The 25384-nt window shown below is 48.2% G+C and overlaps 1 protein-coding gene across 1 annotated transcript in view; it reads left to right on the top strand.

Annotated features, from left to right (window-relative positions):
* Positions 1 to 25384, top strand: part of SCAPER (S-phase cyclin A associated protein in the ER) — a 312499-nt gene that overhangs the window by 195503 nt on the left and 91612 nt on the right. Inside the window, exon 24 of the mRNA XM_040969720.1 lies at positions 14853 to 14968. Within this exon, the coding sequence (XP_040825654.1) occupies positions 14853 to 14968 (116 nt within the window). The remainder of the gene's footprint in view (positions 1 to 14852; positions 14969 to 25384) is intronic.

Here is a 25384-nt window from a genome sequence, read left to right as displayed (position 1 = left end):
TCCTTCCTTCTCTTCTTCCCTTTCAAATAGGATGAAAATAATATTTTAAAAGAAAACTTTCACAGTTTTGAAAAATTTTCACCTCCAGTTTATCTTGATAGCCCTGGTTGTTGCTATCAAGTTGTATTATTTTTTTAAGAGGGAGGGGGAGGAGGCTAGCTGTGTTTGTACTGCTGCAGCCTGTTGACAGGCAGTGCCACATGAAGGTCCCCTAAAATACAATCACTATGTTCTTGGCGGATTAGAGAAGAGATGAATATAGCAAAGTACACGCCCTGAGGAGGACGCAGGGGGTCACCTCTGCAGGGAGCGCAGAACACACACTGTCTGAGAGGCTCAGGGTGCCAATTCGTGCTTGGAGTGCATTCACACATGGTCACACAGTCCTCTCTGAGGTGTTCTGAGTATTCTGTGTTTGGCTGCTCCCTGCTACTGTGAGAAGCGGCACTAACCCACTGTCTGCACAATCCTTGTAGGACGGGCACCTGAAGGGTTGCCACAGGGCTCCCCACAATATCAAATGTTGGAGCAACTGGCACAGGCTTCCTTGTTTGGGTCATGCTGCAGTTGGTATGTGATGCTCCCTGGAAGAAAGGGTACCCAGAAAAGCAGTGTGGCTTCTGTGCCTTCCCTCTTCCCGCATCCTTTACCTCCTGTCATTTCAATGCAGTGATAACTAATGAATGACAGAGGCAGTGTAATCTCTCAAGGTTCAGTCCTGCAGCCACTGCTGTCCATCCCAAGGCTGTCCATTCAGATGTTTGGAAAGGTGTGTTGAAGAAGAGGTGTGGAATCCCTCCTTCCACCTTGCCAGAGCCTCAGGACCTGTGGCTGTCATGCCCTGGCTCGGGCTCAGGTGTGTGGGTCTGTTGCATGCCCACTGTTCCCTGCTGAAGATGGGGGTTCTGATGTGGGCAGGCCAGGCCCGGTGGCATCCCTCACAGCACAGAGGTAAAAGGCACTTGCTCAGCTGATACTTCTTTCTCCTTTGCTCCCAAGAGTAGCCACTTACAAGTACAGTGTTTGACCTCAAGCCTTCCTCTCTGTGTGAGTTGTCATTGCTGGTACTTGGGCCTCCACTCATTTTTCAGACAAAATGTAACTACTTCCAATCGGGTTAATTTTTTTTCCTTTAATCCTCTCCAGTCTGTCCTCTGTATTGCTTGTAAAACACACTTTGAATGTGAAAATGCCAGTATTTCCATCCCTGCTTCCTCCAGGTTGGGCTAGGTGCACACAGACTCCATTTGCATAACAAGCCCTGCCTGCGCCTCTGGCATCATCTCTCAGCATTTCCCCCACACAGGTCACATTTGAACTACCTGCTCTTCATCTCCTAGACTCCCAATTCTCTCCCAGTCTGTGTGTCTCCTCCCATCCACCATCACCATCCTCCCCACTACTTGTGCACACAGAGAGAGAGAGAGAGTGGGGGAGAGACTCCTGCCTTCACCACATAACCATGCACCTGGATGGCTTCTTGGCTTTTGAAACCAACTGGCTCCTGTGTGCTCCAGGAAATGTTTCATATTGTTGCCCAACTGACCCTTGACCAGCACCCTCTGCACAACCACAAAGTGCCCCTGTGTGTCCATCGCAAACAGGATATATCACACAGTGTCATGTCCATTGTGCACAGGGCATACCACACATCATGTTGTGTTCATCTGTGTCCAGATGTTAATCTCAGTAAAATATGAGGTCCCTGAGGCTAAGCCCTGGTCAGTGTCCTTCTGTATTTCTGCCAGTTAGAAGCACTTAATTGGTGGTGGGAAATAAGTGTAAAAATAAATTGAGTGGGTTTGGGGAATTGTCTTCCAGTCTGTCTTTGCCTTAAGGTAAACAAATGCCTGAACCTTCAAGCCAGATGCGTATCGGCCCAAATAGCCTACTGTACACAAGTGGCCAGCCAGGTAGATTGGGTGATACCAGCAAGGGAAGAATCAGTTCTGGGAATTACATCAGAGAGAGAGGACTTGGCATGAGGTCAAAGTGTAACAATATTAAGAGCAAACTCACTATTTCATTGCATTTGCTTTCCTGTTCACCTGCCAGGCTTACTGTGCTTCTATCAAAGACCAGAGAAACTGGAGGAGATATATATATATTTTTTTAATCTCAAAAAACCCTGCTGTTTGTCTTACTGCTGGAGTACAGGATCTAGAATGCAGATTTTAGTTGCGCAGCACCAAGTGTTATCTTCTTTATGTATTCTAGATCGTAGGTGGCTTGTTTCCTGAATTGATTGTGACAACAAGCCTATTCAGGCATGAAGCCAAGACAACAATGAGTCATAAACTGTACCTGAAAACTGTGATTTACAGATCCTGTGCACATGTCAAAATGCCCAAAGTGGGCATCTTTGCCCTAGGGCACGCCTTGGTCTTAGCTAACAAGGTTTAACCCATTAAAAGGGAGTGATCATTTTCAAGTTCTTACTTCACCTAAGATAACTTAGGCTCTGTGCTTCTTGTCCAACTCTTACTATTTGCTCTTGGCTGTTTGAAGAGTGACCCTTTGCAGGGCTTTGGCTGCACTGTTCTCAGCCGGCCAGTGAAGTGTGGCAGATAAGGACTTGAATTCCTGCGTCACACATATCTGGGTTTGACTACCAGATCAACTCTTACTGTCTATGTGAGGATGCAATTTTGTCCTCTCCTCTGAGCGCTAGTTGCCCCACGCATGCTAATGAGAAGAGTAATTGACTCAGCCTCACACCAGTGTGATATTGTGCCAGCTGGGTCCTGCAGGCAGCACTTCAGGGAAGTGTCTGTGTGAGGCCGGTAGCAGTGCTTGTATGTGCCTTGAGTATTAGAGCTCAGCAGATGTGATTTTTGTTTGTTTGTTTCTGTTTAATGTGCCAAGCACATGGGAAACATCAGTGAATAAGATAGCTACAGGTGCTGCCCTTCTGGCTGTTAGGATTGAGAAAATGCTGAGATGTCCATGAATATTAGAGGAAGATAGAACAGTCTAGAAGTCATTGAAGCTAAGCTCGGTAGGGTGAGTGGGTGAACTCTTCACCACAACACAGGTGTTGGTGAAAAAATCCATGATGTGACACAATTTTAAGATCCCAGGATAGGGCCTGGTACCGTGGCCTAGTGGCTAAATTCCTTACCTTGAATGTGCCAGGATCTCATATGGACACTGTTTCTAAGCCCCGCTTATCATTCAGCTCCCTATTTGTGGCCTGGGAAAACAGTCAAGAACAGGCCAAAGCCTTGAGATCCTCTACCTACTTGGGAGACCCAGAAGAGGCTCTGGGCTCCTGGATTCAGATCAGCTCGGCTCCAGCCATTGCAACTGCTTGGGGAGTGAATCATCAGACGGAAGATTTTCCTCTCTGTCTCTCCTCTGTGTATATCTGATTTTGCAATATAAATACATAACAAAATTTTTTAAAGTTCTCAGGATTCAGGAACAGAGAGGGTCTACTATCAGGGGTGCCCCTGACTTAGCATTAACTGAGCAGAAGCACAAGGGATGGGCTGGGAATAGCAAAAGTGCTCAGGGGTAGATAGAACTTGCTTTTACTTGATGACAGGATGCTGCGTACTTATAGAAGGGGATATGTAGGGAAAACTATCATGGTTATTGACATTTATGTAATGGTTCTGTAAGGGTTATGTAAGGGTTCTGGGGGAGCCCTGTTTTATGAATAAGAGGGCCTGGCCTTGTCTGCTGTTACCTGGCCAGTCTTTTCCCGATCATCAGGGTCTGGATCCCAGTTCTGGCCAAGTTCTCCCAGAGGCCATGTTCTCCTGCCACCAGCAGCCTGTGCACAATGACTGGGTCAGAGTGCACCCACAGGCTCAGGATCTGGAGACAGCAGCTCTCCATTTTGGTACCAGCCACCACAGGCCCTTCTGCCTGCTGTTTCCCATGCAGGGCGTGACCTGTGCCCACCCTGCTGTGGTGGGCTAGTTGATACGTACAAAAGGCTATGTACAGGTTCCTTTTAGGATCTTGACAGTTCTCTTCCATGGGGTGACATTACATGACTTGCGTGCTGCTGACTTAAAGCTAGAATCTACTTCAGCCTTCAGATCACAAACTTAGTGTAAATATACATTGGTCCTCAACCTGCTAATGAGAAGAGGATTTATAGTTGCCTTCTCATAAAGAAGATTCCACAGGGGTCCCCTGTTGAGCTTTGTTTGCCTAATTAAGCAGACTCTTAAGCCTTTTAATCTGCCTTCAGTTAAGGTCTTCTCACTAGCACAGAGTAGCCTGAATGTTCTGCCACTGTCTTCCTGCAGGCCTATGCTTCCCAGCAGGGTCCTTCGTGGAATCCATTGTTGGCTTGCCTCCTGCTCCTGCCCCACCACAAGGCCTTTGTACATCCACTTCTTGGGGGCACCAGGGGTGGGTGGACCTTGGAGTCAGTGCCTTTCTTGGTCCTGTCCTCAGCCTTTGCAGCCGTGCCTCAGCCCAAATGGAGGGAAACCCACAGGGCCTGTTGTCGGGTGCGAGAGAGATAACAAGTCTAAGATGTATTAAGGAGTCTTTATTAACCAAGCTTGGTGATGGCAGGGCACACTAGAAATTGGCAAACAACAAGTCCATGTGACAATCTAGTCTGAATTGAAACCCTGAGAGGAACAAAAATGGTCATTACTGTGAAATCCATCCATTAAACTAAAAACCTGTGTCCCAGCTTCCCCAGCAGTATAAGTTATCCTAAGAGACATACAATGAACAATCTGGACACACTTACAAAGCTGCAGGCATTCACCTTTTCCTGACTTCTCTGTCCCTATTCCATTACTGCTAGGGCTCACCTCTCCTGGAACTCTCTTAAAAGTACACAAGTCAGAAATACAAAGCATCTTAGCATTAGTATCTTCACTGACTTGCCCAAGCAGTGAACATAGGATGAAGAATACAGACATACAAGGACCATGATGAGGGGCTACCTGTCCTCAGAGTCTGTCCATGGGAAGCCAGAGAGCAAGCACTAGGGGAGGCCAAGAGTCAGAGTGTCAGAGTAGCAGAAACATGCAACCAAGAGAGCAAGCCCTTCCCTATGATGGGCCTTTGTGGGGGCATGCGAGTGGAGTGGTCACGCAGCCCCTCTCAGGTTCCAGGTCATGATAGGTAACTGTCACAGACGGGCAGAAAGGACCACATAGATGGGGGAGGAGTGGCTTCCAAGCTCATGACCCTAGATCACAGCAGGCCAAGCTCCACTTCATGGCACCCAGAAGGGAAGAGCTTATGCAAGACAGCCTGGCTGAGAGAAGGCAGGGGCTCTAGTACAGCAAGCCCACCCTGGGCCATCTGGGGTCTCTGCAGACCCCATTCCCACCCAGAGCCGGCCTCCCTCCTGCTGTGTGCATGCTGCTTCCCATTTCCTGACAGTCTCAAGAACTGCTCCACCAGTTAAAGGAATGCCTCATGTTTCAACCCCTCCGAATCCAGTTAGCTCTTTCATTTCCTTTTTTATTTACTTGTGATAGTCAAGCTTACATTCCTTTGCATTCCCTGAGTCTGGGTTGTTTCAAGCACTTTTTCAGCTGTTAGCACAGGCTGATATGAGAGAGCTTGGGGTCCCTTGTCTAAGGCTAAAAGTAGCTGTACTTGTCTTCCAAACAGTATGGAGCCAAATTCAGTGTGATATTCTAGATAAGTGCTGGAACAGAAAGCTAGAAAACAGAAAATCCAAGTAAAAGCTGTAGTCAAGAGTGCAGTGCCAGACTACTTTCTAAGTTTGCGTTGGTATACCAGGGTTACCTAAGACGTGAGCTGGCAAGAAAGCCCGAGGGAGACTCCAGGAATACTGTCCTCCTTGCAGTCCTCACACAAATCTTAAGTTATTTCCAAGCAAAAAGTCTCAGTTATTTCTAGCAGTATTGCTTCAGTGGTGAGTGTGCCTTAAGCCAGAAGCCTACTTAGAGATTTTCCTGCAGTATCCCTGACATACAGACCAAGTCAGGTAAACCTCGGCTCAGGCCCCAGCTTGCCACTGCTCACTCTGTAAGCCTGGCCAGGTACTGCCTTCTTCCAGGGCAGGTGTTCTCTATGTGCTGAAGACAGTGACCTGCTTCCTGGGGACTGTCAGGAGGGCGTGCACAAGCAAAGAGCCATGGGACAGCCCTTGCAGTGATGTTCTCAGGGGTCCTCCAGGCTCTGAGTCAGAGAAAAGCCAAACTCAGGGCTCTCCTTTCCTCGATTTTGTTTTCCATCTTTTCCATCGCTCTTCTCTGTCTTCTCTCAAGAGAGAAGAGGGGGAAAAAGAGAGAGATAAGAAGGAAGGAAAAAAGTAAAAGCCAGGGAATGAAAGAAGGCAGGAATAGAGAGATGGGAGTAAAAAGAAAAGGAAAAACAAAAAGACATCGGCTGAGAGGTGACGGAAAGTGTGGAAGTCAAGGTGGTCTCCACAGGCTCTGCAGTTGGCCTCTTGGCCCATCTTCTCCTTCTAAAGCTCATCTCCTCCAGTCAAGCCTAAAGCCAGGGCCCATCCCTCCCCATCCACATGCACAAGGCCTGGTAGCCTCACGTAGTGACTAGCTTTTACTGCACCCTGACCTTGACTCTTCCCTGCACATGGGACTTTCTGAGCCTTCCCTGACTCACTGTGGCCAATGGACTGTGCCCAGAAAGGAGACACTGGGCCTTCATTCTTTGGCTTAGCAGATATTGACAGAACATTGAATCTTTGCTAGATCCGATATAAACTTAATCCCAGCTGGCAGAGAGCTCACAGTCTTAAATTACAATTAAGTAAATGGACACCTAGTATGATCAATTTTACAGTTGAACAGAAAAATCAGTAGAGATTCCCCACATGTTGGGAGAGAGGCCAGGAAGCCATGGAGTTGCTGCCATATCCCAGGAGAGGAGCCCCTGAGTTCTCTGGTGCCACCCACAAGCTCCCCTGACCAAGTCACCCTGTCCCTGGTCTCCTGGTCTCACATTTCTCTTGCCTCTGAATTTTTAGAACATTCATAACACATGAGGTACAGGGGTGAAGGAAAAGAAGGAAGCCATTCTAAAGGGGCTCCCCAGGCCCAGCTGCCAGCCTGTGGGCAGACCTGGTATGCAGAAGATGCCAGTCCCAATGGCTTGCCCTGGGGGTGACCCCTTGTCTGTGGCAGCAGAGAACTGAGACCACTGTCCACTTCTACAAGTTGTCCCATCTACAGGGGTGTATGCAAGTGGCTCTGGATCTCCCTCCCATGGCTTCTCCTGCACTGCTGCTGGATTTAAAAAAAAAAAAATTTAAATTCATGTTTGAATTGCCCAGGGGTTCACAAGCTCTCCCAGCACTGGGCCACAGTTGAGAAGCCAGGCATAGACGTTTGTCAGGGTGACAGGAACATGAAAACCCCTGGGTAGAGAGCTGGTGAGGGCACAGGCTGCCTTTACCCCCGCATTCACAGGGGAAGGCAGTCAAGGAGTTATTTTGGTTAGCATGTATTAATTGGACATATTTTTGGGGTCCAGTGAGTTATTTCAAGACGTTGACCTAGTGTGCGCTAACTACATCATGGTGGTACCCTCTCCTTCCCCTTTCCACTGGCTTAGCTTTAAAGTCTGTCTCTGAGCTCTGGGCTAGGCCCAGTGCCTGCCAGCTGGCAGCTTTCAGAGAGCCACGTGGCAAGGAAGATGAGAGTGTGTTGATTGTGATTGTGAGGTTGGTTGGATTGCAGTAATGACCTCTGCACACTGACCCTTTGGTCATCTACCTCGCAACAGTTGGGAAACAAAGAGAAAGAGCACTTGGATCTTGGGTCACTGCTGTCCTTGGGTCAGGGTCCCACCCCTCCCACTGGCCCTGCTTCCTTTTCCCCAGGGTTCCTCCAGGTCACCAGTGGCACAGTGCAGCTCCCTTAGGGAGAGCCCTTCAGAGGGCCTGTGTGCTAATTAGCATCACAAAGGAACTGCTCCTGGCCCTGGGAAGATTCTGCAGCTCTGGCTGGCTCAGCACCTGACCCAGTCATGCAGGGTAGCCCATGATATCTGGGTTGTGGGTACCACACTCCCACAGTTTTCTCCTTTTACTCTCATGATAGTCCAGGAGCTCTCCCAGCACCAGGGCCACAGCTGAGAAGCCAGGCAGACATTTGTCGGGTTGACAGGAACATAAAAGCCCCTGGTTAGAGAGCTGGTGAGGGCACAGGCTGCCTTCACCCCCACATTCACAGGGGAAGGCAGTCAAGGAGTGGAACTGGCATCTTTCAAGTCTCAGTAAAGTTTTCCCACCAGGGGAAAAACACTCATTGACAATGTCACTCCAGGATCTTGTCACCTCCATAAACCAGGCTGCTGAGTTCTGAATTGGTGGACTTGCCGAAACCTACTTGCATTATCTCTGCCCGAGTCTTAAGGTGGCACAGATGCTGAGAGCAACTCTAGGCTATCCTGCTAATGAACACGCCGACAGTTCTCCCCATCTGCCGCTGCCTCTGTCTCAAAGACGGGAGGGCCTTCCTGGCTGATCACAAAGAACATAATTACCGTCTGCAGAGGCTGGGCACAAAGGCCACCAGCCCTCGCGAGCCACCGAAGATTAACAGCCGCCTCGTCTTTGATGGGGAGAGGTAATAACAGTTACTGCAGTTGATAATTGGATGGATTCCCAAGCCATGTAATTCAGATTGAGGCTGTCATTTTTTGCAGGCCTTTAGCTAAGCTGGATTATTAGAATGGAGGCGCTAATCCTATTAGTCAGTTGTCAGTCTCTGGATGGCAGAGAGCAGGGGAAGGCCAGTTCTTGAGGTATTATGCCAGGTAGGCAAGGAAAGCTACCCACTGCATCTTTAAGTGTTTTGTTTATTTTTCTCAGTCCAGCCACAGTTACCAAGCTGTCTATGAAAGTGTCTTCCAGGTTCCCATGTCTGAAGGCAGGGCACTTGAGAGAGGCATCAAGGGGGACACAGGAAGCTAACCAAGGCCTCCGTTCTAGGAAAGGGGCCTGCTCATCATTGACCAGATCATGCTGGGGTCACTCTCAAGTATGCAGCCTGACCTGGATCCCACTGAAACATAAGGATAGGAGAGCTGAGTCTTTCCAGTCTGAGCCGTGAGAACACAGCGCTCTGGGCAGGGTAATATAAGTAGTAGTGCCAGGAACGGTGCCCTTGCTGGCAGGGATCAGAAAGGGCTTCACAGAAGGAGCAATGTCTGATCTGGGTCTGCCAGGGCAGAGGCAGCCTTGGCGCCCTGCGTGTTGAGAAGGCAGCGGTTTGGATGGAGACGGTAATTACATGCAGACCCCCTCAGCATGCTCGCTTGTCCTGGAGACTTGAGGGGGTAGGAATGAGAACATGTCAGAGCACCAGAAAAACACCAGGTTTCCCCATGCTGGGACAGCACCCAGAAATACAGCCTTTTGGGGGGTGCCAGGGTATAGCAAGGAGCCAAAGAGGTGGGGCTTTGTGCCTCCTCTCAGTCAACCCACCTCGCTGAATGCATATGTAGTGTTTAATAACACATGCTTAAGAGGGTCCCTCTTGGGCCCGGCGCGGTGGCACAAGTGGTTAAGGTCCTCGCCTTGCACGCCCGGGATCCCATATGGGCGCCGGTTCTATCCCGGCAGCCCCGCTTCCCTTCCAGCTCCCTGCCTGTGGCCTGGGAAAGCAGTCGAGGACGGCCCAAAGCTTTGGGACCCTGCACCCGTGTGGGAGACCCGGAAGAGGCTCCTGGCTTCGGATTGGCATAGCATCGACCGTTGTGCTCACTTGGGGAGTAAATCATCGGACGGAAGATCTTCCTCTCTGTGTCTCCTCTGTGTATATCCGCCTTTCCAATAAAAAAAAAATAATAAAAATAAATCTTTGAAAAAAAAAAGAGGGTCCCTCTTAATTTTAGCATTTGGATGGCTCACCATAGAGCCAGCTTGTTCCTGTTTCTGTCTTGGGAAGGTGAAGTCATGTCTGACATTCAGGCATTGTCCAAGCCATATTTCACTGCGGCAAGGTGTGTGCCTGCTGTGCGTCTGTGTTGTGTTAAGGTGCACGCCCCCTTGCTGCACCTGCGTGCAGCTAAACACCGAGGATCCGTCATACCTCACGGCTCAGTGCTGCTGCTGTACAGTGAGAACCTGGCCCGCGTTCCTCAGTGCGTGCTGTCACTCTCCCCTTGAGCAGTCAACACTGCTGTCCTATGCCAGGACAGGCATGGACCGTGCAGGTATCCAGGTCCTACGCTAGAGCCACTCATAGATGGGGAGGGAGGCTGGGAGGTGGGGCAAAAATGAGCAGTGGTCCACGTGGGCCGAGGACACCACAAGGCGCTGGTGTCTGAGCGCCCAGGAGGCTATGGCTTCATTCCTCTGGAGGTGTGCCTGAAGTGTTTTTAGTCCACCTTGGGGTAGTTTTTGTTTGTTTCTTTCTTCAGAAAGCTGTCCCAGATGCTCAGCAAGAGCTTCCCTTGTTAACAGTAACGCTAGGGAAGTGTTGGCCTCGGGTGTCCTTTATCTTCCCGAGGTTGGTTTATTTTGTCCTGCTCAGTGTCTACTGGAACCCGTGTCTCAAGACTTTCCAAGAGGTCACATCCATGTTGCTGGCACTGGATGAAAGGCTCAGAGTTTGGGCTTTTTTTTTTTTTTTAAGACAAAGATGTGTACATTACAATGGTCTGCTTTCACTCAGCGCCTCCCCTCCGCTTCTACAGTTGTGACCTGGCTCCCCCCACCCCATCCCCACCCTGGGGAAACATCTCCCAGGGCGGCCTCGAGGCTGCTCTGTTTCCCTGTGGACAGATTGATGAGACCCACGCGGCCTGGCAGGACCCAGGACCCGGAGATACCAGCAGCCGGAGGTTCGCACAAAGGCCAAGTGTAGGGCCAGTGTGGACTGCCTTTCCCTGAGGGCTCTTGGGACTCAAGCTGACCATGTTCTGTAGCCTTGAAAAGTGGAGTTGCATCCTCAGATCATGAACAGAGGCTTTTTGCTGGGGCCACACTAAGACAGTGTGGGTTTGTGTCTCCATAGTTAAAGCACAGGAAGAGTATTTTTGTCACACTTCCTTCTCAGAGCGTCTTACGGCCCCCCATGCAGAGTCGGGGATGAGGTGATGAAGCAGACGCACGCTCTGGCTCCCTGGGTTGTGGGGACACAGTAATAGGACACTAGAGGAGCAGTTCTTCATGGGAACAACAGAGTGTGCTCTGCAGGCACAGAGACAGCAGGGATTGGTGAGCAGAGTCGGGAAGGAGGATGATGATGAGGGAACAGAATCCGCAGGAGCATTCTGATGGTGGGAGGAAAGTCAGTCCCCAGAGGATTTCCAGTGAAGAGCCAATGGTCACCTTTACTCTTGAAAGATCTATGGTTGGACTACTCAGATGTTGAGTCCACAAGGGTAGGTGTTCGGCAAGGTAACTCAGACTCTGCATGGGACCTCTACATTCCACACTGGAATGCCTCCATATTGGATCCTAGCTCTGCTTTGAATCCCAGCTTCTTGGGGACAGACTCCCAGGGAGGCAGCAGTGGCAGCCCAGGTGTTTGCTCCCTGCCACCCACATCTGGACCAAGTTCCCGGTTCCTGATTCCAGTCTGGGCTGCTCCTGGCTGTCGCCAGCACCAGTGAATAAAGCAGTAGATGGAAGATTCATTCTGTCTGTTTCCCAAAAAAAAAAGAAAAAAAGAAAGAAAGAAAGAAATGGAGTCCATAGTGCCAGGTACAGTTACACAAATGAAGGGTGAGTTGCAGCAACTCAGCAGAGTACTTTTATGTCTCTAACAGCCAAAATTTTTAAATGTGGGTTTCTACTTAGTACATATATATTTTTTTAATTTGTTCAGTACTTTGTTTGTAACCTATTTCACAAAACAAATGCAAATCTTAAAAACAAAAATCTCTCCTTTATGGGAGAGGGCATGAGACCCTGAACTGACCCCATAGCAGTAATCACAGTAGAAGAGGGAGAATCAAGAGCTATAATGGCAGTGGGATTTTCAGGTCTGGAAGGTGAGTCGGTGTGAAAGAGCAAAGAGGAAAGAGCCAACCATCCTTCTGAGCGTCTGTGGTAAGCTGTTCTTACCATGACCCCACCCTCGTCTTACCGTGAGCTTTTCCACTCCTGTTACACAAACACATGTGGGTATCTTAACATGGTTACACGAGTTGAACATTTCAGTGTGTTTGCTGTGTGATGCTCACATGTTTGGAGTGTGGAAAGAACTTGTGTGACTGCTTCCCCTTCTTGACTTCACATCCTTCCACCAGTCTCTGGGTCACCCTGGGCCAGCACCAGTGGACCTGTTACAAGGAGCACCGTGTCTACCTTGCTAACCCAGCAAGTATTCATATATATGCATATCACAGCATCTCATCCACATGAGCCCCTACAACAGAGAGCCCCAACATGGAACCCTAAATCAAAGCCATGATGCTTTGGGACAAGCGCTTGGCAGTGAGGAGGACACAGGGGAACTTGCCAGGGTGACACAGATGGCTGGGTGCCAACCAGTGGCTGTCTGCTTTGAATGGTGCACTTATATCCCGAACCAATCACATAAGTGTGCGCTCCACATCTGCGGATTCAACCGCTGGGGGATTGGAGATACTCAGGAAGATTGTCTCTGTACTGAACATGCACATGCTTTTCTCCTTGTCATCTTTCTGTAAACAGTGCAGGGTGTAACTATTTCCTACAGCACATTTACCTGGAGTTAGGTATTGTAAATAATCTAGAGGTGGTCTGAAGTATGAGGGGGATGCAGTATAGGTTGTATACAAAGATGACTCCATTTGATATAGCATACTGTGCACACACAGGGTCTGGTGTCTGTGTATGTGGGGTTCCTGCAATTCCTTGCAGATATGGGGGATGGTGTACCTCAGTTTAAAAAATATTTTGATGGCAAATAGCTGCCAAACACAGTATGTTTAGCTTCCCTGGTCATTAGGAAAAGGTGAACAAAACCTTAGTAGGATGTCATTACACACCTGTTAGAATGACTGATGTTAAAGGAATGATAAAACCAAGTTTGGGCAAGAATGTGGAGTAGTTGCATTTAGCACTGAACTCCAATGTGTGTGCAAATCATTCCAAACGTTTTAGGAAACTTATTTGGTCAAAGCTACAGAAACCGGCCCTGCTCTGTGACCTGGCAGCTGCACTGCTTGGAGAGTGAATCATCGGAAAGAAGATCTTCCTCTCTGTCTCTCCTCCTCTCTGTATATCTGCCTTTCCAATAAAAATAAATAAATCCTTAAGAAAAAAATTGAAGTTTGAATCTATTTTTATAGATTTAAAAAGGTATAATGAGTTAAGATTTTAAAAGTCAAGAGAGCTGCTACTTTTGGGAAGACAGAGTAAACTGGGCACCAGGGACCCTCCAGCAGGCTCTGTAGATTTGTTTTTTTGTTTTGAAGTTGTGTCATTTTGCATAATTCATCCAGCTGTATAGTTATGGTTAGTACACTTTTCTCTATTACATGATAATACTGATTATTATTATTTTCTAATCACATTATTGTCCAAGCATAAAAAGAGTAAGTGGTAGCCACATTATGGTTTTAAGTAAATTACCCAGTACTTGAGTTTTGCGATTTTCTGATTATTTTGTTACAAAGAATCACTTTCCATTGATAACACAATTATTCATTTCTAATCTGAAACCAGTTCCTGTCTGACTTTCACAGTGAACTTATATTCATGAAATGTGTTTTACTGTGCGCAAAAAAATGCATTTGGTTATATTACCAGGATCCAGATGTGTAGTCAAATCCTAGTTGATGGAGTACTGATGCTCAGAATGTGAGAAGAAGCAGGAAGATATGTTTGATAGCACCTGTGATAGCCAGAGCTCACTCTTAAAATCCCCTCCCTGGAAAAAAACAAAACATTTAAAATGCACTATTTCCAAGCAGTCCATAGGCTCAGTAAACAGTAAAATTAGAGGAAATGTAATATGAGAGGCCATGGTACCCGGGGTTGTGAAGTGCTGTGCTGTGAGGTGGTTTTTTCTATGTGAGTATATCCTGCTGTCTTCCTTTTTGTCACATATCCCACTCCTGTTAGATGAGAGCTCCTTTTAACTTACTCAGCTCTTTGAAGATGGCATCCTACAAGTGCTGTTCTGTTGTGTAGTTCTGGGGCTCGACGTCAGTTCAGGACACAGCAGACTGTTGTCCTAGTTCCTGTGGATGCCATAGAGTGATGCTCCCTGAGCCTTCAGACCACTCAGGGACAGTAGTGAGGAGTCACCCTTGTCCTCCCCGTGCCAGAAGAAAGCAAGGAACTTCAGGGAGGTCCTCTCCCACAGAATTATACCAAGTTCAGAAGTTGTGGAGAAGTCATTATATGTTGAGTTCTGAAACGCCGACTTGATAAGCTTCCCCCCAAAAATAGCTGAAGTGCTGTTTAAAAACCCAAAGAGATGCAGTTAAAATGTTTAGGTCAGAAGTTGATTAAAGAAACATCTTGTGGGAAAAAAATCGTGTCGGTCAGTTTGCCTTGTGGATTGGTAGGGAAGGCCACAAAGGGCTGCATGGTTTTGCGTATTGCTTGAGATTTCTGTGTTGGGGCCCTCCCTTGACGGGAGAGCACCCCCGTTCTGCCTTCCTCTGGTTGTCCTAAAACCTCGGCATCTTCAGTGAAGCCGACGGTGAGCTCTTCTATCCATTGTTTTAACCAAGAAGCTCTTCTGTCTTGAGGCCTTACCTGTCACTACCTACTTAGTACTTACTGGGCCCGTCCACGCAGGGAGCCACAGACATGTCATCTGTATTCACACTGCCGTCCTGCCTTTCCCAGCACTGAGCAAACACTCAACAAATACCTGGAAGACCCTCAAACCAACAGACTGTTTGGGGTGACAGCCGGGTGTTGCATTGAGTTATAATTCTATGCCTGGGAAGTGAAGCTAACTTCTGTTTGTGTTTCTGTCTAGAATGTGGCCGATCAGATCGCATTTCAAGTCGCTGGTGGATTAACAGCCCTTGAACACATCCTTCAAGTAGTAGCCCCAGCCGCAAATGTGAACACGGTTTCACGAATTCCACCCAAGTAAGTACAGGTTTTCAATCTGTCTTCCACGTTTCATTTGTGAGTCATTTCTGTCCTATGGTTTCCATATGGGGAACCACAAGGAAAGTGTGTGTGTTTTCAGGTTTGACCCTCATCAACTTCCACTACTCCACTGGGGAGAGAAACAGAGGAGCTCGACTTACACACAAAACTCAAATTGAGCCTAAAACGCCTTATAAAGGAAGTCTCTTTGGTCAATGACCTGCTCTAATCTTAAGAATTGATGAACCCTTAACTGCTTCCAGAAATTGAATGAATAGCAATAGCAGAGAGCTGACTCGCTAGGTAGCATGTTACGAAGGGCAGAGTACCTTACCCAAGGCCTGAGCTGTGACATACGCAGATTTCCTGCTTACAGGAAGCACATTCTGAGGCCATCACAAAGTTCCAGGTTGTTAGCTGGTGGGTGGAGGGCCCTTGGGTGCCTCTCTGTAGACTGCTCTTTGTCTCAGGGTCTTGTGCAGCACTGAGATATCCTCCTGGAGTCCTTGGCCCCCTGTGGTGTGGTGGCAGGAAGTATTGTACCCCTCACTTGTGCAGCTGTTGCATGTTTGTGTGGACTCTCACACAGAGTTTAAAGAAGTTGTGATGAAAAATTCATTTTATAGAAATGGAAAAGCTTTTTATATTTAGTTACATGATGAAAGATGAGTGTATCATTTGTTCCTTGGATACAACACAAAAAGAATCCCAAGAGCGTAAAAATGGCTTTGCCTTTGGTGTATGACATCAGAGTTCCAGATCCTTATTGTGTTCACTCGTTCATTCATTTATGATACAGAGTCAGAGTGTGCCTGTCAAGTGGTTCACCCCTGAAACACCCACAGCTCTAGGGGTTTAGGCATCCCGAGGTCACCGAGGGTGAGGCAGATGGTGGCCTTTGGTCACAAGTACCAAAGGAGACAAGCTGGTGAGAAATGTCCTCTTTATTATGCAAAGGTTACAGGTTTTAAAGGGTAAGGAAGGGGAGGGTAGGCGGGGGCTTCCAACAAACTCCACGCCCACCCAAGATGCTATAGTTATCTGTATGACAGGTCTGTCTCCCTAGATCTTCCGGTGATGTCAGAGGTCACGTTCAGGTATACTCCCCTTGACCTCATAGCCATGTTGGAAGTCACACTCCACGTGTAGGCCTGAAGGCTGTGCTTCAGGCCATGGGGGAAGGATAAGGCTTAAGCCATGTGCCCTAGGAAGCAGGGCAGGGGCCTGGGATGATCACCCACACATGGCAGCCAGGACTGGTCCGTGACAAAGTTGAAAGCAAAGATGTTGAGAGTGAAGAAGTCAATTCGCATCTCCCAAGTGGGTGGCAGGTGTCCAGTGGCTCAAGCCGTCATTGCTGCTTCGCAGATCTGTGTTAACAGGAAACTGGAGTTGGACTCGGGGGCCCAGCATCAGACCCTGGCACTCTGGTATGATGTGAAGGTGTCTCAACCACTAAGCCACACACCTGCCCCCAGGTTCTTAATCTCATCACATCTCCTTCATCAACTGTGAAAATAAGGGTAACCATAGCGCCTCACAGTGTGCCGTGGGACTAGGTAAAAGAGTGTGTGAGGGCCTATGGGACCCTGTACGACCCTGCGTAAATGTTAGGCGAGGGTCTTTAAAGCAGCAGGCTTGCCTCTGTGTTGTCTGCTTGGCCTGAAATCCTTCCAGGAGCAGATGTTGGGACTCCGTGGTGGAATGGGCTCCTCTGCTCTATACAAAGGAGAGGCGAGTAAGGAGAGGCGTCAGTGACCTGCAAAGTGGACAGCTCCAGCACAGGCCGCTAGAGGTGTACAGAGGTCTTCCTCATCAAAATGGACTTTACTCAGAGGGTGTTACTGGCATGGTGTTAAATGGCAAGCAGGGAGCAAAGGAGGAAACATGGAAATAAACATCGGAGATAAGACAAAAAATGGAATATTCTGTGGGCAGTGCTTGGAGAACAGTGATTCCTGAGTTCCAGCTTCAGTACACCTGGGCTACTTGGTGTCTTGTTGTCTGTTTGCTGACTGTCTTCAGCATGCATGGTGCTGAGCTGGCTGGCTGTCACTTAGATGACACGCTTGCTGCCCAGAAGTTGCATTCGTCTGGGTGACAAAGAATGTGTTGTGGTACTCATCTCTGCCCCTCCATTAGGAAACAGAGAAATTTCCACAGTTCCCAAGAAGACCTCAGAAAGATTAGACCTCTCTCTCTGGAGAGAGCCCTGGGGTGCTCTGAGGCCTCACTTGTGCCCCTCAGTGGCAGCAGGAAGAGCTTGTCCTTCACCTAGGGCCGGTAGATTGAGGTTCTCAGTGTGTCCCACCCAGTGAGTAAGGCCAACACGCAGCACTGTGAGCACGCAGCAGGGACTCCTAGGAGTCCCCTGTCCTGGGTACAGCCTCAAGAGCATCGCTGTCCCAGCTTCCCTCCTCAGAACTGCACAGTCGGAATCATGATGGCATCCTGCTGCACAGATGGGAAAGTGGAATTCCACAGCTGTGTGGGATGGGATGAGGAATCAGTACATGCCAGGGGCAGGAGTCAAAGACTAGATTCAGAACCTCCTCCTGAACTCCATCCACCTGCCTCCTCATGCAGACCTGTCCTGGCCACAGGTTGGCCACAGTCCTGGGCTGTTCCCTTTGCTCTCTTCCTGTCCAGAGGCTCCTCTCCCATCTGTCTTCCCTGAGTCCCTACTCCCATCTCACGAACCTGCTGGTTTCACTCATGCCGTGTCCCACAGTGATGCTCACCTGGGGAGGCTGGCCGAGCATGTCCAACAGCACTTAGGTTTTCTCTGGGAAAAAGTGGAGGATGTAAGGGAGTTTTACCATCAGCTAGTAAGTTACCATGTCGGGACCTGGACCCCTGTGCTGATTCATCCTGCCCTTGGCCTGAGAGCTGTGGGAGGGGCTCTGCCTTGGTCTGCTCCCCTGCTCACACCCTGCCAGTCCCTCTGGTCACTGCAGGTAGTTGCATGGCTTGCTTTCTGTTTTAGTTGTTGCTAGGTGACTTCCTGTGAATGAATATTTGCTTCTAGTAGCTCTTTTAAAACATAAAACAGAAAATTGCAGGTGCATCTGAGGGTTTAAAATCTGAAAACTTTAAAAATCTTCAGTGAGCTTTTTCACCTTTGTCCAAACCAAGGGAAGCCCCGAACACTGCTTGTATCCTGTAGCGTCATTGGCCCTACCTGGCATGGAGTGCCCCGCCGCAGCCTTTAAACATGTGGGCTCCAATGGGATTGTTCTCAGCACTGAGAAAGCTCCTTCTGAAACCAGACACATGTGGGTCGAGTTCGTTCTGCCCTGGGGAAGACAGTGTTCTGCCTCTAGAAAGCGAATACCAGAGAGTGGATGACAGACACATTTTAACCTTTTCTTTGACATTGTTGTTGATCAAAATGTTTCATATTTGAAAGTAGCAGGTGGTTTGTCATTTTCTTTGGACCTAAGGAGCGCCCCTACCTTATATAAATTAATAGATGGCCCTGCAGTGACTAGAAGCGGCAGTGTTGTTTTTTTGTAGTACCCTTGTGTAGTGGCAGTGGTAATAAAAGTGAGGTTCTAAGTTTGCAGACCCCAGAGCCCCAGCCCTCTGGGCAGTAACCCATGATCACAATTCACTAAGGACACCCGGAGACCCCCTGGGCTGTCAGAGTGTGTTACCAGGTCTTCTACTCTCCCGGCATTCCTCATTGCTGAAGGGCATGGAGACCACTCTCCAGGCCATGTGGGGAGTTGTCCTTCCTCACCACTAGCCTTCCTGTGCCCCGGGTTAGGCTTTTGTACAGAAATAGATTCAGGAACCTGAAGCAAAGCCCACAGTGTGGTGGGGCCATGGGAGTGTGCGGACTCTGGAGCAAGAGCCAGGCGGAACGCTCTGCTTTTCTTTTGTTAGCTGTGTGGCCCTGGGCCAGATGACTTGCTGTCAGAGAGCCTCCATGACATGGGAAGACTGGATGCTACTCAGGAGGAGGAGGACCCTTGGGAGGGTTTTGTTGCAGGTTTCATTGTTTTGACTGCCTATCATACATCTTCATTACCAGGCCATAAGTCACTTTGGTTCCTAAGAAGCTGTAGTCTGTTCATTTTACTTGGGCCTTTCTTTTTTCACCCTTAGTCTGAACCTCATCCCGGTGAACTTGACCCTAGACCTTCAGGATCATTTTTGGGTCCTAATGTTGTCTCTTGAGTTTCTGTTTAGCTTTTACCAGCCTAAAGTTGATCTGTACATCATATGTGTCTTCATCAAATCACTGGGGGAAAAATGTCAAACAGGTCAGGGAGTAGTTTGGTTTAGCACTTTATCGTGTGCTGTCTTGCCAAGTGGCCCATCTGCTGTGCTATCATCTTCCCCACTAGATTATAATTCCTGGATCAAAGCAGTAATAAATACATTGTTTGAGTACTGTTTGGATACCTGAATGAATTCTTTCTCTGAGGGACAGAAATTGAGCAGTAAAAGTGCACACTGTGTCTTAGCACATGGCTGTGGCCCCAGGTGACCCCATCTCGGCCAGACAGGCTTTTCCTGAGTTCACCTACCCCACCTGCTGGGTTCTTAGTGTTTTAGTCTGTCATTACATTTCCATGGGTTGAGAATGCTGGGACCACGTCTGTGCTCATTGTCCTCCTCACAGTGCAAAAAGCAGAACATGCCAGCAGGCAGAAAATGCCTCCATTTTAACCTATGAGGAAAGACAAATCTCACCCAGTGCTGTGGCCTTGAAAAACTACACCAATTTCTTTACATCCCATCAGTAGAACTGCACTTGTACATCTTTATAGCATGTGCATTTATGCACTGCTGGTCAGTCAGTTCCACTCCAGAAGGGCAATAGTCACTGACTATAATAGAAAGAAGCAAGTGGTGAATGACATGAAGTGGAGCTCTGCTTTGTGGAAAGATGATTGATGACAAGACAGAAGAGTTGATTCTCCAAAGTGAAATAAACTGAAGCTTGGACCTCCGTGCCCTGTGTCTGCCGGCAGTCAGGTTTCCTGGATCCTCTGAGCTGATGCAGGGCAGCAGCCAGAGTGCGCCATGTCTTCAGTGCTAAGCACTGTGCTGGGTGCCCTGCATGGGGCTCAGTGCCAGGTGTAGGCTAGGAACAATCATGCTTGGAGGACCACAACAGCATCTTGGGGGAGCTGGGACTTCCCTGATGAGAGGCCTCATTCACCTGGCAGCCGGCAGAGACAGTGTTTGGAATGACACGCGGGATCTGCTCTGGGTTTGTCCCTCAAGGCTTCTCCCCTCTTCTCCTGGCCCTGCAGAGAGGCAGCCGACACAGTATATCTTTGAGGGAAAGTGGGATGTCCCCCTGTGCTCCAGAGGCAGGTGGCAGGGACAGCGTTTCTCAGGATCAGGTGTGCATGAGTGGACCTGGGAATGGATTTGGCGGGGGTTCTGCCCTTAGGGTGCTGACAGTCATGTACCACATGATGCATTACACTCCAGATATCACTGCAAGTACCCACAGGGTTGAGGACTGGCAGGACTCAGCAAGTCTTCAGAACAGGGACGTGTTGTTCATATGCCACATCTGGAGGCTTAGTGTCCTGAGACGCCATCGGTGTATGTGCAGGATCCCCGAGACTCTCAGATCCCCCAGTTGTTGTCCTCGGGCCCCACTCCCATTTCAGCTTTGCCTTCATCTTTGCTAGGCACTGCAGCGCAGCCTGGACTCTCACAGGTATCACCTCTTCTAGGGAGCTGGAATCACCCAGCTCCCTCCCTCTTTGCCATCCTTCTTTCTGTTCAGAATGTTCTGAAGGTTTCTGGCCCTGGGTCTTCTAACCACCTAAGCAGTTGTGTTTCACCCCATGGTGACCTTCAGTGATCATAGCCTGTTCATGTGAGATTGCTGACTCCAGAGCCGGCCACCTCCCGGCCAGCCAGCTAAATGGGATTGCTAAGCCAGTGCAGAAAGTTCCAGTGGATCCCACCAGGTCTGACTCAGGAAGTTACAGTCGAGAGAGTGCAAGCCTTCAGGTCGTTTTTCCTCGGATGTTTGAATTTGAAGTATCACATGGGGCCATTTCGGGACCCACTGCTAGCACAGGAAGACGGGCTGTTTGCAGGGAGAGAGAAAGGGGAGCAGAGTTGCTTCCCGAGAGGAAGGGCTGGGAATGGAAGTTGTCCCGACCCGCCACAGAGCTGCCTTTGTCCTGGCCTGCGCAGAGCTGAGCTGCGTGCTTTATGGTCAATGGTTCCTTTTACCTGAAATACTCCAAGTGAATTTCTGTACCCTCCCCCCCAACAAAATTTCTAACCCAAAGAGCTTCATGTGTTTCTGTTAAACAGAAGGATTAAAGAGTCTTTTAACTCCACCTTGGCTGAAGGTATTTGTGCCAGCGAACTTCCCTTGGGGGCCCAGAATTGTTCTTTTTTTTTAAAAGATTTTATTTTTTAATTTTTATTGGAAAGGCAGATATACAGAGAGGAGAGACAGAGAGGAAGATCCTCCGTCTGATGATTCACTCCCAAAGTGAGCGCAACGGCCAATGGATGCCTGGGTCTCCCACGTGGGTGCAGGGTCCCAAAGCCCTGGGCCGTCCTCGAACCGGCGCCCATATGGGATCCCGGGTGTGCAAGGCAAGGACCTTAACCACTGCGCCACCACACCAGGCCCTAAGAGTTGTTCTTGTGAATTCCCTCCCAGCCCTGGGGAAGGCATTACTGCCCCCAACAAGCAGGAGCAGAGAGAGAGAGCCAGCGTGCTGTGTGGGAAGCCTGCCCTTTGGCTGGTGACCCCGCTCTGGGGAACTGTGGAAATGACGTCCATTTAACTCGCGGTCCCTAAATCCTAAGGTAAACACACTTGAAAGCAATACAGAGCAAGTGAAGAGGTCATCTTGGAATCAAAGGGAAGAAATATGTTATGTTTGGTTCTTTACAAACAAGTCGCAGCACCTCTTGTCCCCTTTACAGCTCTCCAATGGGGTTCTGCTGAGTGGCTCGGGGGTCCCTGTCATGGTTGAAACCCAGGAGGAGTGGCCTATGTTTACTATATGTGCTGCCAAAGCGAGCATGAGGGGCCTATGTTTACAAACAGGCCTCCCTGGCTCAGACTTGGTCTCAATATGCCATCATCCCAACTCATCAGTGAACAAAGAAGTTTGTTCACTGTTTGATGGTGGCTCTTCTGAAATCAGAAGCCGGGTGCCTATCTGAAAAGTGAGGTGAAGGTCCAGAGGGGACGAGAAGACTACAGAAGCAGGACCCGAGTGCATCACTCCCCCGACCACACGCTGCCTAATATTGGGGTGCTGCTGGGGTGTGGTGCTGCAGCCACAACAGGGTACTGCCTCAGAGGTGCCTGCCTCGCAGAGAACTGAAGAGCGCGCCTTTCTGCTAGTGGATTCAGGGTTGTTTCAACTGCTAGGAGGAAACTGGAGCATTTTAAGAGCTCCGTGATCCTTGGGCAGCTGGGTTGTGTCTCAGTGCTTGACACAGGAGGGCACTCATCGCTGCTAGTGTTTCAGAGCTGGCCCGTGTGGAGGTGCACTTAAAAATTATTTATTTTTATTGGGAAAGCAGAGTTACAGAGAAGGAGGGATGGAAAAAGAAATCTTCCATCCACTGGTTCACTCTCCAAATGGCCACAACATCCAGAGTTGGGGTGACCTGGAGCGAATCTTCTTTCTGGGCCTCCCAGCTGGATGCAGGACCCAAGCACTTGGACATGCCTCCGCTGCTCTCCCAGGTGCATTAGTGGGGAGCTGGGTCAGATGTGGAACATCCAGGACTCAAACTACTGCCAATATGGGATGCCAGTGCACAGGTAGAGGCTTAGTATTCTGTACTACCACACCAGCCCCTGGAACTGCGCTTTTGCTCCTGTGAAGGAACCCAAGAAGTAATTCCCTATCCTACATCCCCCCACCACAAATCACACACACACTCAGGTGCCAAGTGCAGGTTTTCAGGACACGATGGGGTCTCTTGTTCCTCTCTCTGACCCATAAGAAATACAAAACTTGGTTGAACAAAGGATGGTGGTTTGACCCACCGTGCCAGTGGTGCTGCTGAGGAGTGACCTTCTGAACTTAGTGTGGAAAAGTTGGCACCGGTTGCTGCAGGGCTGATGATTTATGATCAGAGCAGCAATGCTGAGATTGTCTTTAAGGGTTTTTTTTTTTCAGCCCATGTGATAGTTCTGTCTACGCATACCACCCAGTCAGGGTACGTGTCACCAAAACCTGTAGCATCCCGTTATCATGAATGTATTCATACAGCTTCCTTCTTTTCTGAGGCTCTCTGAATGTGACCCACCTGCATAAAGCATCACATTTCCATATGAAGTCGTCCAGCACATCACACTTCCCAGCCTGGTCTCCAGGAAACCAGCACTGTGTGTAAGCTAAGAGACCAAAGTGTCCTCCCTCACCGTCCTCGCTAAGGCTGGCCTGGACCCCCTTCTCTTTCTTTCATGCTTCTCCTGATATACGTGAATTCCTGGGGGGCTATTATCTATCTACCCAATGGGTTGACTAAGTTTCTTCTAGCTTAGGCAGGTGGGATTGTTGTCTTCTAAAAGGTGACATCAATAAGGAATTCCTCACTACACAACCAACCAGTTAGAATTGTTTATCAAGTGCTCAGTTTGGACCTCTTATAAATTTGGCATTTATAGGGTAGTGACTGATGGCTATCCTTTCATTTCTGTTTGCCAACATACAAATTTTGGACTATTGCAGTAAAGCATATCATTTGATTGACAAAAATCTCTGTCTCATTTTGGTGAATTGCTGGAGGTTTATTGATGTTAGTCTATGTGCTTGCTTTGTTTCTACCTTTCACAGGAGAGGTGTTACTTGGGTGAACGACCTTGGTTGGGCTTAGTTCTTTCCCCAAGTGGTTATTGGTGTGGGTACAGGAAATGGTGTGTGGAATCAAGTGAGCCAAAGAAGAGCTGATCTATCAGAATCGGGAAAATGAGCCAGAAAACACTTTGTGTATAACTATTTGTATTTAACAGACAAAGGGTTAAGAGAAGATCCAGCAATGAAATCTGAAACAAGAATATATTTCTGGGCTGAGATCAGGCGGCAAATATGGTATGAAGTTACCAAACTCCCTTACTCTGTAAGCCTTCGATGTAGATCTCAGGGGGCACCTGTGTGCCACCGTGTGTGTGTATGATGTCCTAGGCCCTCAACACCCATTAGTAGAATGAGATTTCCCAGGAAGGATGAAATTTAGAATAGAGTTTATGGCTAAACAGTTGCTTATTTCTAGGCAGCATTATTTTAGTATAGTCTGAATACTTTTTTGTGTCAAAGTTTACAACAAAATGAATCACTTTCTTTCTTGTCACTAAACAATAAAACATTTTAAGAATTGTTGGACAAACTAATCAGCACAGTGACTGACCAGTGCTCATCTTCATTTGACATAGTGAGGCATTTTGTGGCCGTCTGAAAAGGTTTTACGAGAGGTGCTAACAGTGGACAGCTGTTGTACCACTAATAAGATTAAAGTGAAGAAATCAGTTGTGTCAACTTTAATCTGCTCCTTGGCACTGTAGACCACCTGGGGTCTTTCCCCAGAGCCAGCACGGTTAATTGGGGACGTTAAATTACACGACCAGATCTACTTAAGCACATCACTAAATACTGGGCTAATCATCGCTGTGTGGTTACTAACAAATTTATATGAGCAGAAAAATAATGCTTCAGAACTAGACTTTTAAGTCTTAGTGGTAACTTGATGTTCACGCTACCTCTGAAGATGGATTACTCTAATCTGTGGGGTGTATCGGTTCCTAGAAGGTTAATTCAAGGAGTTGCAGGGTGTCTAATTAGCCTGTGTTTCAGACCTGCAGGATTTCCCTCCCAAAAGTAGCTTGTGTCTGTGAACTAATTAAATTGTCTATTCTATTTGAATGAAATTGACCAGGTAAGCAAAGACCCACATAATAACACATTTAAATTTTTTAGCTTTTTATTTATTATTATTATTATAATTATTATTATTATTATTATGGGATTTCTCCAATTCCACCCCCCAGGTTCACCGATTTTATTTCTTTTTTAAAAAAAGATTTATATATTTTTATTACAAAGTCAGATATACAGAGAGGAGGAGAAATAGAGAGGAAGATCTTCCGTTTGATGATTTACTCCCTAAGTGAGTGCAACAGCCAGTGCTATTCCAATCCAGAGCAAAGAGCCAGGAACTTCCTCCAGGTCTCCCACATGGGTGCAGGGTACCAAAGCATTGGGCCATCCTCAACTGCTTTCCTAGGCCACAAGCAGGGAGCTGGATGGGAGTAGAGCTACCGGGATTAGAACCGGCACCCGTATGGGATCCCAGTGCGTTCAAGGCGAGGACTTTAGCCGCTAGGCCACTGTGCTGGGCCTGATTTTATTTTTTAAGTATAGTTCTTCATACACAATCGTATGTCCATTACTGCGG

The sequence above is a fragment of the Ochotona curzoniae genome, unplaced genomic scaffold (genome assembly GCF_017591425.1).
Source record: "Ochotona curzoniae isolate NIBS_2020 unplaced genomic scaffold, NIBS_Ocur_1.0 scaffold_4701, whole genome shotgun sequence".
In the NCBI taxonomy this organism is placed as follows: Eukaryota; Metazoa; Chordata; class Mammalia; order Lagomorpha; family Ochotonidae; genus Ochotona; species Ochotona curzoniae.
Note: the sequence above shows the minus strand (reverse complement) of the source record. Positions and strands in the feature narration are given on the sequence as shown.